This window comes from Sparus aurata, chromosome 2, assembly GCF_900880675.1.
Source record: "Sparus aurata chromosome 2, fSpaAur1.1, whole genome shotgun sequence".
In the NCBI taxonomy this organism is placed as follows: Eukaryota; Metazoa; Chordata; class Actinopteri; order Spariformes; family Sparidae; genus Sparus; species Sparus aurata.
Window position 1 is genome coordinate 35,917,180 of NC_044188.1, and position 18,647 is coordinate 35,935,826.

An 18,647-nucleotide genomic window follows, 5' to 3' on the forward strand; every position below is an offset into this window, starting at 1 on the left:
CTGGAAATCATTTAGACCTACAAAGGATCAGTAGTGCCTTTTGCAGGCATACGCATCACTACTCACCAGTGCGGGTGTTGATTGTGAAGAAGTTCTGTGGGTTTCCACTGATGATGCGGTAGTTTAGTCTATCAGCCGTAAGAGGAGGTGTGGCATCAGGGTCCTGGGCCTGGATCTTGATCACAGAAACATCCCGCGGAGAGTTCTCGGGCACTGACGGTCGGTAAAGTGGCTCTGAGGTCAGTGGGGCATTGTCATTAACATCCTCCACCTGGATAAACACCTCAGTAGTTGCAAACTGGGGAACCACACCACGGTCAATGGCATACACTGTAAGCCAATAGGAGTCCTTGGTCTCACGGTCCAACATATCAGTGGTGTAGATCATTCCTGGTGAAGGAAGAGAGCAAAATGTTTGGAGAATAACAAATAAACATCAAAGACAAAGAAAATAGTTGAGTTGAATAAAGAACTGTAATGGACACCTAGTGCAGGAATATAAGAAGCAATATCAAAACCGGTTTTGAATTGTAACAGCACAGGCAATAACAAGTAGCTCATAAGCAAGGTCTGTGGATTATTCTCAGTAGCAAGGATTTTTTTTCTGAAAAGTCATGTTACTTAAATTTTTGAGCACCACAAGCCAAAGCTCCGGATAGAATTTTGTTTCTGTAAACCATGGATTTTTTTGGGGGGGGCTGCATGTTTAAGCAAAACATTTTTGAAAATGTGAAATGGCCAAAGGTAGTATGTGTGACAAACAGCATTATACTTTACATGTACAAAGTCCTGTTATGCTGCAGAGTAGTTGCCCTGGTATTGAATGTTATTTCCCAGATGTAGGGAAACATGCTTTAGTACTGACCCCAACAATGTACTATCAATTAATTAATATCCATTTAAAAAGTTAAAAAAAGGTCTTGTTATTACACTTTATATAATGCTAATAAACATTAATAAGAATAAATATGGCTAAATTAATGTATTATTGGTTTAGAAGACACTTGTAAAATATCAACTCTAGGTAGAAACTACTTATAAGTGAAATGTGTTTTGGAATAATTATCCCTCACTACAAGCACAAACAAACAACACTGCTTATTTGACTATAGTTAAAGTTTCATATTTAGTGAAATCAAGTGTAAGAGGAATATTTTTTCTGTAGAATATCACATGTCATTTCCACAATCTAGCTTCTTTTCACCATCTCACCATTGGCGTTGCCAATTCCCTTTGCCTCCAAAATGTATGCATGTAAAGCATGGGTCAAAGTGTACACAAATTTATACACATTTTCACATCAAATATTTTTTTTCTTTTTTTTTTTTTGCTGTTTAACTCAGTTGGTAGAGCAGGTGTTCCATATACAGAGGCTTTGTCCTCGCTGCAGAGGACCCGGTTTCGACTCCTGGCCTGGGTCCCTTTGCTGCGTATCACTCACCCTCTCTCTCATCATGTTTCCTGTCCAAGTCTTCAGCTGTCCTATCAATAAAGCCAAAAGGCCAAAAGGCCAAAAAAAATAAAAAAATCCAAATTATTCTTTTAGTGGCATATGCACACTTCAAGTGCTATTTTGTGCGTATGCAATCTTGACACTGGGTTCCAAATTATTATGCAAATAACACTTGCAAAGTGTCATAAACATTTAATTTTCTAAATCACTGAAACCAGTCTCAGACACCTGTGATAGTTAGTTTGCCAGGTGAGCCCAATTAAAGGAAAACTACTTAAGATGGACATTCCACATTGTTAAGCAGGCCACAGGTTCAAGCAATATGGGAAAGAAAAAGGATCTCTCAGCTGTCGAAAAGCATCAAATAGTGCAATGCCTTGGACAGGGTATGAAAACATTTAAAGGTCCCATATCATAAAAAACACGTTTTCTCTGCTCTCTACATATATAAGTTGGTCCTCCCTGAGCCTGCCATCTCCCAGAATGAGGAAAACAAGCGAGTCTTGCATGGTCTCTGCAGCCCACCCACTGGTAAAACGGCGCTCCTACAGGCTGTTCAGAGTCTGCTCCTTTCGTTGCGTAACGAAAGGATTCATTATCATAGGCCGGCCTCCTCTGCGCGATGATAGGAGATATCTGAGAGGGGGGCGTTCATCCCCGAGGTGAAGTTCGGTGTGTCCAGTGGAGAGACAGCAGTGTTCCGCAACGTTGTCGCTCAGAGCTAGACACGCAATTGCTCTGTTGTTGGTTGTAATAATCAACATAAGTGCCTATATTCTGTCCCAGCTACAGAACAACAGAAGAGACAGTGATTGTGTTTCATTTTTAAGGACAACATGCCAGCTGCGGTTCGTGTTAGCTTGTATGTGTGTGCTAACCACTTATATCGGACTGCTTCAGTAATGAGTCTCAGTATAAAGCTGGCTTTGCCTTGACACTGATCCTCGTAAAAGGATCAGTCTCAACCATACCGGACCCAGCAACTGCACCCGAGCCACCGATAAGTGTCGCGGCAGTTTGATCGTTTTTACAGTTGCCCACGAGTATGGTGAAGTCAGCTGGAAATTGGCTAACTAGTAAGCTCCACTTTGGTCCGCTATGCAATGGCGTTTGAAGCGAGTTTAATGTTAATAATATTACGATGGAGCTTGGTTGTCACATTAAAAAGTCTGGAAACATGTGCAGACTGGAGACAGAGACGATGCGAACAGTGTCCAAGAGTTTGGAGACTGTGTTGGAGACAAACACAGCTTTCGCTAGCTGTTAGCCATTAGCTACATGGTAGTAACTGTAACAACACTTACAAACAAACTAACATTATTCAGCCACACTAACCATTCTGAAACGTCCTGCTGCAGCCGCAGAGTCTGTACGTCTTCCGGAGCCTCTCCTTCTGGGTCTGATTCTGGGTCAAACTGGTTTGGTTGAACGAAAAAATCTCCACGAGCCACAGTGTTACATCCACTGTAAACATTAGCGCATGCTACCTTTAGCATAAGGGGCTTCCTCTCCCTGAGAGTGAAGTAGCAGGCAAGGCTCCCCAAGTAGGCGTTGACAGACGGAGCTCATTAGCATTTAAAGGTGCAGGCACAGAAACAGACTGCTGTGAACAGAGCTCAGCAGAGCGACTTTAAGACAGCTGGAATTCAGGACCACCGATGTGTTTGGGGCAATACATATCGAATACAGAGTTGTTGGACCTCTGACAGCTGTGTGAAATTGATGAAAAACAGTATAACATGGTACCTTTAAATATTTCACGAAAATGTAAGTGTGATCGTCGTACTGTGAAGAGATTTGTGGCTGATTCAGAGCACAGACAGGTTCGTGCAGATAAAGGCATAATGAGGAAGGTTTCTACCAGACAAATTCATCAGATTAAGAAAGCAGCTGCTAAAATGCCGTTACATAGCAGCAAACAGGTATTTGAAGCTGCTGGTTCCTCTAGAATCCTGTGAACCTCAAAGTGTAGGATACCACACTACCAGTCAAAGGTTTGGAAACACCTTCTCATTAATGGTTTTACTTTGTCTTCATGACTATTTCCATTGTAGATTCTCACTGAAGGCATCAAAACTATGAATGAACACATATGGAATTATGTAGTAAACTAAAAAATCCAACCTTTGCTTTAATTACTGCTTTGCACACTCTTGGCATTCTTTCCATGTGTCATGACTCTGGATTTATGTCTCTGTATCCATGTTGTTGTGTGTCTTGTGTCTCATGTTTTGATTTTCCATGCCCTCTTTTGTCATGTGTCCTTTAAGTTGCCCTGTGTATTTTCCTAGTTGCAGTCTGTCTCCCTCTGTCTGTCAGTGTTTTGTCCTCCGTCCTCCTCCCTCTCATTACCTCACCTGGGCTCCTCCCTCCTCTCTCCTCACCTGTTCCTTTTCTGGTCATTAGTCTGTGTATTTAGTCTGTGACTTCTCTTTACTCCTTGTCCGTTCATTGTCTCTGCCAGCGTCCGTTCATGTCTCTGTCTGCCTCTGTCCACATCCACATCCGCTCCTGTTCCACATCATGTTCCCGTCTGTTTCCAGTCTCTTTGGTATGTTTTGGTTTAGAGTTTTTCATGTTTGATTTTTACTTTGCCATTTTCTTTGCACTTTGCTGAACTGTTTTATTTTGCTACTTTGTCCTGCTGTTGTGTTGCTACTTTGTTTTTTTTTCTTCAGCTTTAGTTTTATTAAAGCTCGCCTTTCATTCCCCTCATTGCTGCCTCTTGTCCTCTGATTATCTGCGTTTGGGTCCAACTCCTATATTACCATAGTTTTCCCCTTCTTACCCCGGCCTGACACCATGAGCTTTATGAGGTAGTCCCCTGAAATGGTTTTAAAACAGTCTTGAAGGAGTTCCCAGAGATGTTGAGCACTTGTTGGACCTTTTGCCTTCACTCTGTGGTCCATCTCATCCCAAACCATCTTGATTGGGTCTAGGTCAGGTAACTGTGGAGGCCAGGTCATCTGGCACAGCACTCCATCACTCTCCTTCTTGGTCAAATCGCCCTAACACAGCCTGGAGGTATGTTTGGGGTCATTGTTCTGTTGAAAAATAAATGATGGTCCAACTAAACATAAACTGGATGGGATGGTATGTCGCCGCAGGATGTGTGGTAGCCATGCTGGTTCAGTGTGCCTTCAATTTAAAAAAAAATCCCTAACAGTGTTACCAGCAAAGCAGCCCCACACCATCACACCTCCTCCTCCATGCTTCACGGTAGGAACCATGCATGCAGAGACCATCCGTTCACCTTTTCTGCATCGCACAAAGACACAGCAGGTGGAACGAAAAATCTCAAATTTGGACTCATCAGACCAAAGCACAGTTTTCTACTGTTCTAATGTCCACTCATTTGTGTTTCTTGGCCAAAACAAATCTCTTCTGCTTGTTGCTTTTCCTTAGTAGTGGTTTTTTAGCAGCTATTTGACCATAAAGGCCTGATTTGCGCAGTCTCCTTTTGAACAGTTGATGTAGATATGTGTCTGCTACTTGAACTCTATGTGGCATTCATCTGGGCTCTAATCTGAGGTGCTGTCAATTTGCTGAGGCTGGTGACTCGGATGAACTTAACCTCAGCAGCAGAGGTGACTCTTGGTCTTCCTTTCCTGGGGCGGTCCTCATGTGAGCCAGTTTTGTCATAGGGCTTGATGGTTTTTGCGACTGCACTTGGGGACACATTCAAAGTTTTTGCAATTTTCTGGACTGACTAGCCTTCAGTTCTTGGACTGTCGTTTCTCTTTACTTTTTTAAAACTTTTTGCTTCCTGTATCTGCTCGGGTGCAGATGCTTTTCTGCTTGCTCTACCTTCCGCTTGCTTTCTTTACCACTGTTATTCCCTTTCTTAACTGAAAAATTACAGGCAGCGACTCCTGGATATTTACAAACAACTGGGACAACAATTAATTGGCTGCTGCTGCCTTATTTCACTTTTTTTTTTCCGAACTCAGTACTTTCAGAACGAGGCCTATGAAGTAGCACAAGCCTATTAGCAGCCTAAGCCTAACTAGTATCAAAATGCCTCCTTTTACCGTGGACGACTTTCAGAAGATCCTTCAGAAAATTGCTGTGCTGGAAACCAAGACCCACCAGACAGAAGTAAATGTGTAAGTGAATGGACTATGTGGGAACGAAACTACTCTACTACCCATGGAATCAAAACAGCAGACAAGAGCCTGTTAATGTTGTGAAGCAACAATCCGAGGTATTAAAACAAGACTTCACTGATCTGTTGACAAAGTCAGATCTCTTGATACTGTGGTGTTTTTCATTGGCCCTCTACCAACTGTCCGAAGAGGTGATGAGAGATTCAGCAGGTTGTTGATGTTGAACAAATGGCTCAAAGCTACATGTGCCATTCAATCGGTGAACTTTATTGACAATTTGAACATTTTCCAGGAACACAGACACCCCTTTAAGGCAGATGGACTCTGCCTTAACAAGTCAGGAGTAAGGCTGTTAACCTCCAACATATTCTACTCAGTGCACCACACACCAGTTCCTCCTTCCAAAGACAGCAGGCAAGACTAACCAATACAACTGATAAGACAGCCCTTGGAAGGAGAAATACTTGCGCCTGAGATAAGCTTCGAACAGACAAGTCAGCTGTGCCAGGAGGAGGAGTCCATGCTGCCATCTTCTATAGAGGACTAAACCTGACATAAGTATAAGTAAATAAATAAATGCAAAAATGCATAAATGCATAAATAAATACATAAATACATAAATAAATGCTGAAATAAATAAATACATGTATAAATAAATAAATGCATAAATAAATAAATGCAAAAATAAATGAATAAATAAATAAATGCTGAAATAAATGTATAACTAAATAAATAAAAGTATAAATAAAAGAATAAATGCTTTTTATTTATTTCTACATTTCTGTTCACCTACATTTATTTATTTCTGTATTTCTGTGTCCATATGTAAATGAGGAGGTAGGAGGTCCTAACCTCAGTCAAGAGCATGATTGGTTACAGGAGTGTGCTCGATGAGGGTCTACTACTTCTGCCTTACTAGCAGCGCTGATTCCTGTACACTGTACAGGAATGTTACTGGCTACCAGCAAGCCCGCTCAGCTCCGCTAACTGTTAGCTGCAGTTGTTGACATTTGTTCATGTAGCTCTGGTTTAGTAATGAATTTGACTGGCGTTCATTTTAACTTGCGAGGGTCCCAGATGTGCTGGTGGTGTGGTTTGAGAATCCCGTCTGGAGAGAGAGGGTTCCTCGGCCATGTCCGCTAACCAGGAAAACATTCTGCTCATCGCTCCAAGTCATGTATATGTGTGTTCTAGACGAGCGCTACAGAGCACAAATCGTCCAAAAGTGCATATTGTTGGTCTCATATCTTTGTCATGAATGTCTGTACTCTCAAATAACTCATGGGTGGAACAGGCTGAGGCATTTGTTCACGCCGAGTGGCTCGAGAGTGGCGTGGAGACTCTTATGTTAGCTGTTAGCTGCTCGCTGTAGCGCAGCGTCCAGGTTACCTTGTGACACCGGTTACCATTGGGTATTTTTCATTCCACACTGCGTTCAAATGGTTACTTAAAGCCATCGTTCCGAGCCACATACATCGTTATTAAGCTGAAGCTAAGACAGTGTGAAAACTGTACACTGTCATACAGCCTGCTGGTCAAACAGTCAGAGCAGAGCAGAGTACGTTGACAATCCGTGTACCCTTCGTTCTTTGGTTTTTCCATTTCAAAACCAAAGTAAAATAACAGAAAAACAACTTTGTTTTTCTGTTATTTTGTTTTAAAACCAGAACGGAAAAACGGAAAAACAGAATAACACAAAATCACACATTTTGTAGCTGTTATTCTGTTTTAAAACAAAAACAGAATAACGTGAAAATTAAGTTTTTAGATTTTTACTGTTTTGTTATTGTGATATTTGGAAAATTCGGATTTAGGAGCGGCAGCGCAGTAATTGTAATTCATGTAATTCACACAGAAAGCTGCGCTGCCGCTCCTAAAGAGACGTGACGGTAGACGTCGTTATTTATCAAAATATACACCTGCACCCGGCGTTTAAAGGGGACCCTGCGGTTAATTGAAACCCGGCTATTATTTGGTAATAAATGGTACATTTACACCCCGCTCTGTATGCCGGAGCGGCGGCGGCCATGCGCATCCGCGATTCATTTACAGCCTGGATGCGGAGTGGTGTGTGTCTCCTCTCTGCTCTGACTGCAGGCTGGACTGCTGCGCGAGGCTACTGAGAGACTGACCGCCTGTGAGTGCTTTTGGACGGGGGAGGGACTCACGGCAGCACCCGCTGCTCGTTGAGCACAGTAACTGCAGAGTGATACGTGCTTTCAAGTCAGAGTCTCCAAACACCAAAAAAGTCGCTAGATTTGTCGGTAGTCGCTTTTGGCAAAAAAGTCGACAGAAGGATGATTTGTTTGTGTGTTATAATAGTCCAACCACTTGCATTTCGACATGGGGGGAATTTTCGTGATTTTATTTTTTATTTTTTAATCTTTTTTCCGATTTTTTTTTTCCCTCCCATCCTGTAATGTGGAGCTGCTCCGTCTCTCCTTCTTTCTCTCCTGAGACGGGGGCAGACCGGACGAGCTAATGTTCTGGAGCAGAATGTCAATCAATATTTTATCAGTATATGCCTATAGGCTACATACACACATAGCCTACCCTGTTTATAGAAGTAATCACAGCCGTTTCCAGATTGGCGTCTGAAACATAGGCTACTTCTACAGCGAAGGTTGCGCTCCATGTGACTTTTTTTGTCAAAAGCGACTACCGACAAATCTAGTGACTTTTACTGGTGTTTGGAGACTCTGACTTGAAAGCACGTATCACTCTGCAGTTACTGTGCTTAACGAGCAGCGGGTGCTGCCGTGAGTCCCTCCCCCGCTCTGTATGCCTCCGGCGTACAGAGCGGGGTGTAAATGTACCATTTATTACCAAATAATAGCCGGGTTTCAATTAACCGCAGGATCCCCTTTAAACGCCGGGTGTAGGTGTATATTTTGATAAATAACCGCAGGGAAACACCCCGATCTCATCATTATGACGTCTACCGTCACGTCTCTTTAGGAGTGGCAGCGCAGCTTTCTGTGTGAATTACATGAATTACAATTACTGCGCTGCCGCTCCTAAATCCGAATTTTCAAAATATCACAATAACAAAACAGTAAAAATCTAAAAACTTAATTTTCACGTTATTCTGTTTTTGTTTTAAAACAGAATAACAGCTACAAAATGTGTGATTTTGTGTTATTCTGTTTTTCCGTTTTTCCGTTCTGGTTTTAAAACAAAATAACAGAAAAACAAAGTTATTTTTCTGTTATTTTAATTTGGTTTTGAAACTGTAAAACCAAAGAACGAAGGGTACACGGATTGTTGACATCCAGCCCGAGCTCAGCGTGTGGTCAATCAGCTGTGGCAAATCGTGAGACGTCCAGATCAACCTGTGATACAAACACCAGTAGCGACAATGGTTCATAGGAAAGCCCAGACATGTATCTCACTCTCGATGGTAACATGTGTCAACAGTTAACCTGGACGCTACGCTCTCAGTGCTGCAGCGAGCAGCCAACAGCTAACAGCTAACATTAGAGTTAACAGCGGTGTCCACGCCGCTCTCGAGCCGCTCGGCGTGAACAAATGCTTAATACTGTTCCACACATGAGTTATTTGAGAGTACAGAGATTCACTACAAAGATATGAGACCGACAACATGCACTTTTGAACGATTTGTGCTCTGTAGCGCTCGTCTAACAGTGGTTTGCAAGTCGCAGCCCCGGCATCTCCGTGTGGATAGAAGTGTTCAAGCCACGTCAAAACGAATACACATATACATGACTTGGAGCGATAAGCAGAATGTTTTTCCTGGTTAGCGGACATGGCTGAGGACCCCTCTCTCTCAAGACAGGATTCTCAAACCACACCACCAGCACATCTGGGACACTCGCAAGTTCAAATGAACGCCAGTTAACCTGTCACACTGGTCGAGGCCATTAAGCTAACTGGAGCTGTTTTACAACGTTACAGAGAGCGAGGCTTGGGATCAGGAATCGTTTGCTTTTGTCTGGCTCTCCGATTTGACCAATCATGCTTTTGACTGAGGTTAGGACCTCCTACCTCCTCATTAACATATGGACACAGAAATACAGAAATAAATAAATGTAGGTGAACAGAAATACAGAAATAAATAAATGTAGGTGAACAGATTATTTACACTTTATTTATTTATGTATACATTTATTTCAACATTTATCTATTTATTCATTTATTTATGCATTTATTTATTTATACATGTATTTATTTATTTCAGCATTTATTTATGTATTTATTTATGCATTTATGCATTTATTTATTTATTTATACTTATGTCAGGTTTAGTCCTCCATAATCTTCGCCCCCTAAGGAGGAGTGCCCCCCAGTCGCAACAAGAGGGAACATCCATTCTTCACCAAACCCAACCAACTCTCTGCTAAAAAGCAGATGTTTTATGGAAGTTTAACTTCTTTTGAATATGTGACTCTTCAGGTAAACTCATCTTCTCGGGCTATATTTCTAAACATCTACAGGCCACCTAAATACTGTACAGATTTCTTTGATGACCTTGTTGAGCTACTGTCTCTTATTTGCACTGACTTTGATTGTGTGTTAATTGTTGGTGACTTTAACATACATGTCGACAAACCTGAGGACAGATGGACTAAAGAACTGTGCTGTGTCCTTAATGACTTTGGACTCACTCAGCATGTGACACAGCCCACACACAACAGGGGCCACATCCTAGACTTAGTTATCTCCAAGGGTCTGAACATTTCTAAGGTTCTGATATCTGATGTTGCTCTCTCCGACCATAACTGTGTTTTCTTTGAGAGTGATATATCTGTGTACACAAATGTTCAAACTCAGGTTGTCTCAAAGCGATACATCACTGAAAACACTGGTGACATATTCATTGAGGCTTTCTCTTCCACACCACCCCTCTCCATGTTCTCTGTCAATATCCTTGTACATCATTTCAATTACAAAATTACAAATGTCATGAATGCCATTGCACCCACTAAAGTGAAGGTGGTCTCTGGTAAGAAAAAATCTCCTTGGAGAAACACCAGGCTGGTCAAGATGGAAAAAAGGGAATGTCGAAAAGCTGAGCACAGGTGGTGAAAAACAAATCTCCCGGTAAATTTTGACATTTATAAAGATAAAAATAATGTGTGTGCCTTGTTTGCTACTGTCGAGAGGCTAACTAACCCTCCTGTGCCAGTAGCCTTTGAACATCTGTCTACCAGGGCCTGTAATGAATTTGCATAATTCTTTTTTGCAAAATTCAGAACATTAGACAAGCGGTCAGTACCACCTTATTAAGTAAAGGAGGTGTGTTGTCGTTTTGTCCATCTCAAATCAACTCTAATACCATGACACAATTTGACCCAATCAATGACAAAAAACTGCAAGACATTATACAGCGTTTGAAATCTTCCTTCTGCTGTCTTGATATTTTACCAGCAGGGTTCTTCAAAAAAGTCTCAGACTGCATGATTTCAGATCTGCTGCAGATTGTCAGCACATTTCTTCTCTCAGGTGTCTTCCCCAAAGCCATGAAGACTGCAGTCATTAAACCACTCCTGAAGAAGAGAAATCTAGACACATCAGTAATGAATAAATATAGGTCAATTTCAAACCTGCCAATTTTAAGGGAAATAATTGAAAAAGCTGTTTTTCAATAACTGAACAATTACTTAAAAACATTTGGCTGTTTTGATGTCTTCCAATCAGGATTTCAACCACATCACAGCACTGAGACGGCACTTGTTAAGGTCCTCAATGACATTCATTTAAACACAGACAGCAGAAAAATCTCAGTCTTAGTAATACTGGATCTCAGTGCTGCGTTTGACACAGTCGACCATAATGTAGGAACACCAGCCCTTATGTCTCCATCACGAGGTTCTGCTTCCTTTCCCCGTACTCTGACCTCTAACCTCTCAACCACAAGACAAGATTAACTTAACAAACAAAGCCTATCTGTTTGACTGAATATTCGCTTCTTCACCCTTCCAAAGAAGGTGAACTCCTTCTTCCTCAGGCCAAACGATGTCCAGTACGTGGCCTCTTCTCCCTATAGAAAAGGACGATGTGTTGCTCTCTTGCTATAAACAGATCATCGGAGAGCTTCTGTTACTAATTAACGACTAAGCACAATAGAATCCTCTCTCTCTCCACATCAGATGACAAGAAGTGGGGGTAGATGGTGGTTGGGGTAAAGATGACCCAGTCCCCCTCCCTCACAGGCCAAAGCGTTTTACGACCCTGTCCGTGACATTTCAATCTTTGCTGCATTCCCTATACTGATCCACACTTCAATATGTTCTGAATAACTATTAACTACAATTTCATCTTCTTAATTTTATCAGATTCCCAAATAGCCTAAGAGGCCATACAATAGATCTTTCCCATGTTATTGTCAAGCCCAAATGAAGTTTATTACTTAATGAATTTGGGGTTTGAAAGAAACCAGCCCCCACCTTTGCGATGGGCACAGACTTGCATATCATGATTCTCTTTGTGTGTAATGCTTGTGTTATTCACCAGTTAAATGTCTGATATGTTTTGTTAAGATAGAACTACAAGGAATATGTATAAGTCCTTGGTCCTACTGTGTATTGTATGCTTTATGGTTTATGTTGTATACTATTGTTTTATGCCTTCATCCTGTTTTAATTCTTTCATTCTTGGATCATAACCATGTCACATCTTTTAACGAAGACAAAAATTAGACTTTTAAGATGGTAAAGTTTTTGGGAAGTTAAAACACGATTTTGAAACATTAAAGCAATAGTTTAGTTAGATTAAAGTGTTGTGGGTCTAAACTCCGAACACAGAAGGAGTATTGTCAGCCAGCCCCACCCCTGTTCTCGGTGTGTCTGCTGCAGGTCATAAAAACAGAGAAGATGCTCTGCACTTCTCTCTACTCTCTTTTTGGGTCCTGACATCGGTCATGACTTTGAGTTGCACTCCTTTTGGGTCCTGACTTCGGTCATGACTTTGAGTCACTCTCTTCTCTGTTTCTCAACCTTCGGTCTGACCTTGGGTCCGGACTTCGGTCATGACTTTGGGTCACTTCTCTGTCTTCTTCTCCTTCTCTCTTCTCTTCTCTTCACCTCTTTGCTTTTCATTTGTTTTTTCATTTTTACAGTAATCTTTACTTTTATTTTTGCAACAAGCTCTAAGAAAGCGAATTGAATAACTACTTTAAGTGCTCTACTTTTATCCAAGTCTTTAATAGAACAAATTCTTTTCTCTTTTTGATTTTTGATTTGATTTTAATATAACATTAAAGTATCACCGCTTGATCCAGAAGAAGTTGAATTAGTGATAGGATCAGAACTTGAGAACCACCTTGAAACATCAAAGAAAAAGTCTTTTTCAAGACTGTGATCATCTGATGAAGAACGTTGCAGTCCATCGTCTGCCTCAGAAGCCGTGCAAGGAGTCTCCAACAAAAGAGACTGTGTGTGCTCCCAGCCGAGATCGACTCTGCCCCCAGCGCTCCCAAGGTGGAAACCCTGCTGGGCCTTCGGACCAAGAGTTCCTCAACAGAGTACTGGCCTTCCCTCTGGCTACAGGACCGACGCGCCGTGCCGTGGTCCAACCCAGGACTCTCAAAGAAACCAAGCTTCAGTGCCTCCTAACGCCCAGACAAAACAGGCTGAATGTCTTCATACAGCTGGATCCACACACGTGAGAATGAGTGGTGTCTAAAGTTCTGACTTCTGTCTCAGGTTCTGACTTCTGTCTAAAGCGCTATCTTCTATCTTATGAACTTAAGAAAGTTGAGGTTAGGGTCTCGTTAGTATTAAAGGATTACTCCCGTAATACTTTAAATATGAAAACCCGACCCTTTGACTTTACCATCTGCCAATGGTCATGTAACCTTATTACTTTGCTTATTACATTCTTTACCTTTTCTGTTATCTGTTGTTCATCTAAAATTGTCCGTTCATTTATGTGACCCCAAATTATTTAGTCAATAAACATATATAATCATTTGTCTTTGTCTGGCACTTAATTTTAATGTGGAGAACCGATGGATACGTGCAAAGAATTCACTGCTTCAGAATATTGAGATTGAATAAATTGATTTGAAATTGATACTCTAGCTGTCCAAGCCAAACTTGTACAGTTAGATGTTTGGAATAGTTCCCTCCAGCCTATTCCAGTAAATCAAACAACGGAGGTGGTGCCCCATCTACGAGTGTAAAATTAATCACCAGTGATTAATGACCTTGATTATCAAGCAGTGATAGTCCCCTACATTTATATCTATGGTGCCGTCCACGTGAGGCCCGCATAATCTCCTACAGTAATATACTACTTGACCGACTGGAAAACTGGGTTGGACTCTCTGGTACAACACTAAAATGGTTTAAATCTTATCTAAATGAGAGAGTCTACTTTGTGTCTATTTGTGATTACACATCTGAACGGATAAAAATCACAAGCGGAGTACCCCAGGGCTCCATTCTGGGGCCTCTACTATTCAACATTTACATGCTCCCTCTAGCTCAGATAATGGAAACCAATGACGTTTGCTACCATAGTTATGCAAATGACACACAAATGTATATAACAGTATCACCAGGGGACTATAATCCCATACAAACGCTGAGTAGATGCATTGAACAAATCAATGATTGGATGTATCAGAATTTTCTTCAGTTAAACAAAGATAAGACTGAAATAATTGTTTTTGGATCCAAGGAAGAACAACTTAAAGTCTCTGCTCAGCTACAGTCTGTAATGTTGGAAACTACAGACGAAGCCAGAAACCTCTGTGTAATTATGGACTCAAACCTGAATTTCAGCAGCCACATTACGACAGTTACAAAGTCAGCCTACTCTCACCTTAAGAATATATCCAGGATAAGAGGACTTACGTCTCGGCAGAATTTGGAGAAACTTGTTCACGCATTTATCTTCAGCAGGCTCGACTACTGTAATGGTGTCCTTACAGGACCCCCTAAGAGCTCCATCAGACAGTTGCAGCTGATTCAGAATGCTGCTGCTCGAGTCCTAACACGAACCAAAAAAATAGATCTCATCACTCCAGTTCTTAGATCTTTACACTAGCTTCCTGTCTATCAAAGAATAGATTTCAAAATCCTGCTGTTGGTTTATAAAGCCCTAAATGGTCTCGGTCCAAAATATATTTCTGATGTGCATCCGCAATATGAACCATCCAGACCTCTGAGATCATCAGGTACTGGTCTGCTTTCAATCCCCAGAGTCAGAACTAAACATTCGAAGCAGCTTCCAGTTACTATGCGCCACATATTTGGAACAAATTCCCTGAAAATTGAAGGTCTGCTCCTACTCTCACCTCTTTTAAATAAAGACTTAAAACATTTATTTTTGCCTACTTTTTTGATGTTTGTTTCTTAATGTTTTTACTTGTTTTTTTTATGTCTTTTTTAATGCAATTTTTAATGTCTTTTAAATGACATTTTTATGTCTTTTAATGTAGTTTGTATGTGCCTGTAAAGCACTTTGAGTTGACTTGTGTCTGAATTGTGCTATACAATTAAACTTGCCTTGCCTATCCTTGCCTTACTTAGCTGATTGGTTCTTGCCATAATATGAATTGTAACAGTTATCAAATAGGGCCGTGTACCAACCTGACTTATGCAAAACACAACTGATGGTCCCAACCCTCTCACAAATTAACCCTGACAAGGCACACCTCTGAAGTGAAAACCATTTCAGGTGACTACATCATGATGCTCATTGAGAAAAGGCCAAGGGTTTGCAGCGCTGTCAACAAAGCAAAGGGTGGCTACTTTGAGGAATCTAAAATATGAAACATATTTAGAGTTATTTCACACTTTTTTGTTTAATAAATAATTCTGTATATGCTCATTCATAGTTTTGATGCCTTCAGTGAGAATCTACAATGTAAATAGTCATGAAAATAAAGAAAAAACATTAAATGAGAAGGTGTGTCCAAACTTTTTGGTACTGTACTATTCGGCCACCCCTAACCTATGCTCACAAGCAGAAACGGTTGCAGTGGGCCAAGAAATACATGAAGACTAATGAAGACAGTCTTGTTTACTGATGAGTGCTGTGCAACCCTGGATGGTCCAGATGGATGGAAAAGTGTATGGTTGGTGGATGGCCACCATGTCCCAACAAGGCTGCAACATCAGCAAGGAGGTGGCGGAGACATGTTTTGGGCGGAGATCAAGGGGAGAGAGCTGGAAGGCCCCTTTAGGGTCCCTGAAGGTGTGAAAATGACCTCAGCAAAGAATGTAGAGTTTCTCACCACTTTCTTCCATGGTACAAAAAGAATAACCATGCCTTCTGTAGCAAAATCATCTTCAGGCATTACAATGCAACATCTCATGCTGCAAAGAATACCTCTGTGTCATTGGCCGCTATGGGCATAAAAAGAGAGAAACTCATGGTGTGGCCCCCATCCTCCCCTGACCTCAACCCTTTTGAATACCTCTGGAGCATCCTCAGGCAAAAGATCTATTAGAGTGGGAGGCAGTTTGCATCAAAACAGCAGCTCTGGGAGGCTATTCTGACATCTACTTACTTATTTATATACTGTACATACTTTAATATCTGCACTATTTATACCATTCATACTGCACTTAACTGTTTTTTGCACTTCTGGTTGGACGCTTAATGCATTTTGTTGTCTCTGTACTTGTACTGTGCACAATGACAATAAAGTTTTATCTGATCTATCTAAATTGGTTTAGGGAGGCAGGACTATTAGAGTACAAGATCTAACCGTTTGTGTACCAAATTTGTTACTAATTGGATATTAGTGGGGACATATCCCTAAGCCCATGAGTAAAAATGCCAAAAATGTCCCACTCAAGCTGCTGCCCATAGTTATTTAGAAGAAAAGCATAAATCCATCTTCCACTCTTTGTGACCAACTCCTTACTTTTCAGGTCCCTAGGGTCTGATTGCTTCCCCAAGCATCTCCTCTACACTCATGTGGCGCCCGGCCCCTCTATTTACCCTCTAAATCAGGGGTGGGGAACTTTTTTCCTGTCGAGGGCCATTTTCATTTTTCATACCATCCCTCAGGGGCCATGACTTTTTTTTTTAAGGTAAGCAGTTACAACATATTTTTATGGCCTTTTTAACTTAATTGTATCGTATTGTTTTAATCCAATTACTTTTTTAATAATCTTTTCCTGTTGGTTTTATATTCACTGATATTTAGTAGTTTAAGCAGTAGATAACCTTATAATGTACCTCAAGTCATTTCAGAGCATTCTGATGTGAAATTAAAATATTCAGCGTTCTAAAATCTCATTTATCAGCTTTAAATCACTCAAAAATGACAGATCTGAATTGCATTCCCCCTGAGGCCTCAATGACTGATTTAGAACAATCTCAACAAATGCTTTTTTCTGAGCAAACAGCCAAGTCATCTCTCTATAAAAGCAAGGAATATCTGTCTGCCTGTCTGTCTGTCTGTCTGTGTGTGTATGCCTCAAATATCTCTGCGGATCAGGATCAGACTGACCTGAGAGTTTCAACATGGCCGCTGCGTGGTTTAAGGGTGTGCAACGTCGCATTTGTTTGGACTGCAATGATACCGTTAATAATTTATTTCAGAAATGCTTTACAAATTCTGCTAGCATTGCTAACCATAGCCACCACAGTCACGTGCGCACTAGAGCCAATCACTGCAGAGCCTACCGCCACCCCCCACCTTAAGAAACAAGTGGATTTACACCTGCAGCGGCGCGAGCTGGACCGGGTTTGGTCCCGTTCTGTTCTGTGCATCTAAACTGACAGTTGTGGATTAATGAGACTAAACGAGTCCGGACCGAGACTGCTCGGGTCTGAGGAGATCCGAAAACGGCCCACACGGCCCATCTCCAGAGGCGACGGACCAGACGCACCGGCATGTCCCAAACCGGACTTAGGGTAAATAATGTCCGCCACGCTTTTGTGTGAACATTGCCATCACGTTTGCTTTGTGTCTGGTGCAGGAAGAAACGGTAAAAACTGGCTTTTATCACGAAAGTGTCCAAGCAGCAAGTTTGGTTGCTGAGGAAGAGGGAAAGCTGTGTGAGTGACGCTGGCGGTGATACAGACAGCGACAGACATAGCGAGTTTTGAGAGTTGAGAGATTTGTGACATATAGCGTGTATCGTTAGTGTGTAATGTAGTGTTTGGTGTAGTGTGTTTAGTGTGTAGTGTAGTTGTTTTTTTGTGTTGTGAGTCAAAACAAGGAGGAGACGGCTGAATGTGGAGCAGGCAGGAATGAGCTGAGGAGCCTGAGGCATTGCCTGCATTTAAATGTAAAGAGTTACATATAACTTTGTAAATTTCAAAAACTTAAGCACAAATTTAGCAAACAACAATTTATATTTGCATTATAACTAATGCAAAATTGGTTCATTAAACAGTTTGTGGTTTTCACAGTAAAAAATCTAACTTTTTTGTGATTTCAGGTCCATAGTGTTAATATAATATGTCAAAATGAAAAAAATAACTGTACAGTCACACATGTGAGGTTGTGTTGAAAATAATGACACCAAACAAGGCAAGGTAAATAGTTTTAAGGTGAAATATAATGGTATAATTAAAAGTAGTCAAAAACAGCCAATTATATCCCTGACGTCCCACCTTCAAACACAGCCTCATTTGGCCATCCATGAAAAAGCTACTTAACCTCCCACTTTTCTATAGGAATACATGTTTCCTATTGGAAATGCACTTGTTAACTAAAAAAAAGTAGAACTTAACTTAATACTAACGCAGAGAGCTGAGTTTGTTATACATAAAAATAGAATGAATCACTTTTTTTATGGTAATCGTCCCAGTCGGCTTTTAGCCAGTAAAATAAAAACAAATGATCAGTTTACAAATATACCAATCATTGCATCAGCAACTGGCTCTATGACATCTGATCCTGATTTGATTAATCAAAGATTTTCTAACTTCTATAAAAAGTTGTACACTTCAGATAACATTTCATCAGCATTAGAGAAGGACAACTATCTTCAGAAATTAAAGCTAATTTCATTATCAAAATAAGAAGTTTAAATATTAGGGGCCCCTTTATCGCTTGATGAACCTTAAACAGTCCTTAGCAAAAATGAATAAAGGTAGGTCCCCTGGAATTGATGGCATACATCCTGATGTCTATTTAAAATTTTGGAGCATTTTAG

The 18,647-nt window shown here is 41.0% G+C and overlaps 1 protein-coding gene across 10 annotated transcripts in view; it reads right to left on the reverse strand.

Annotated features, from left to right (window-relative positions):
- Positions 1 to 18,647, reverse strand: part of fat3a (FAT atypical cadherin 3a) — a 417,900-nt gene that overhangs the window by 259,142 nt on the left and 140,111 nt on the right. For all 10 annotated transcript variants that reach the window (XM_030397580.1, XM_030397563.1, XM_030397555.1 and 7 more), the window contains exon 3: positions 67 to 390. In XM_030397580.1, the coding sequence (XP_030253440.1) occupies positions 67 to 390 (324 nt within the window). The remainder of the gene's footprint in view (positions 1 to 66; positions 391 to 18,647) is intronic.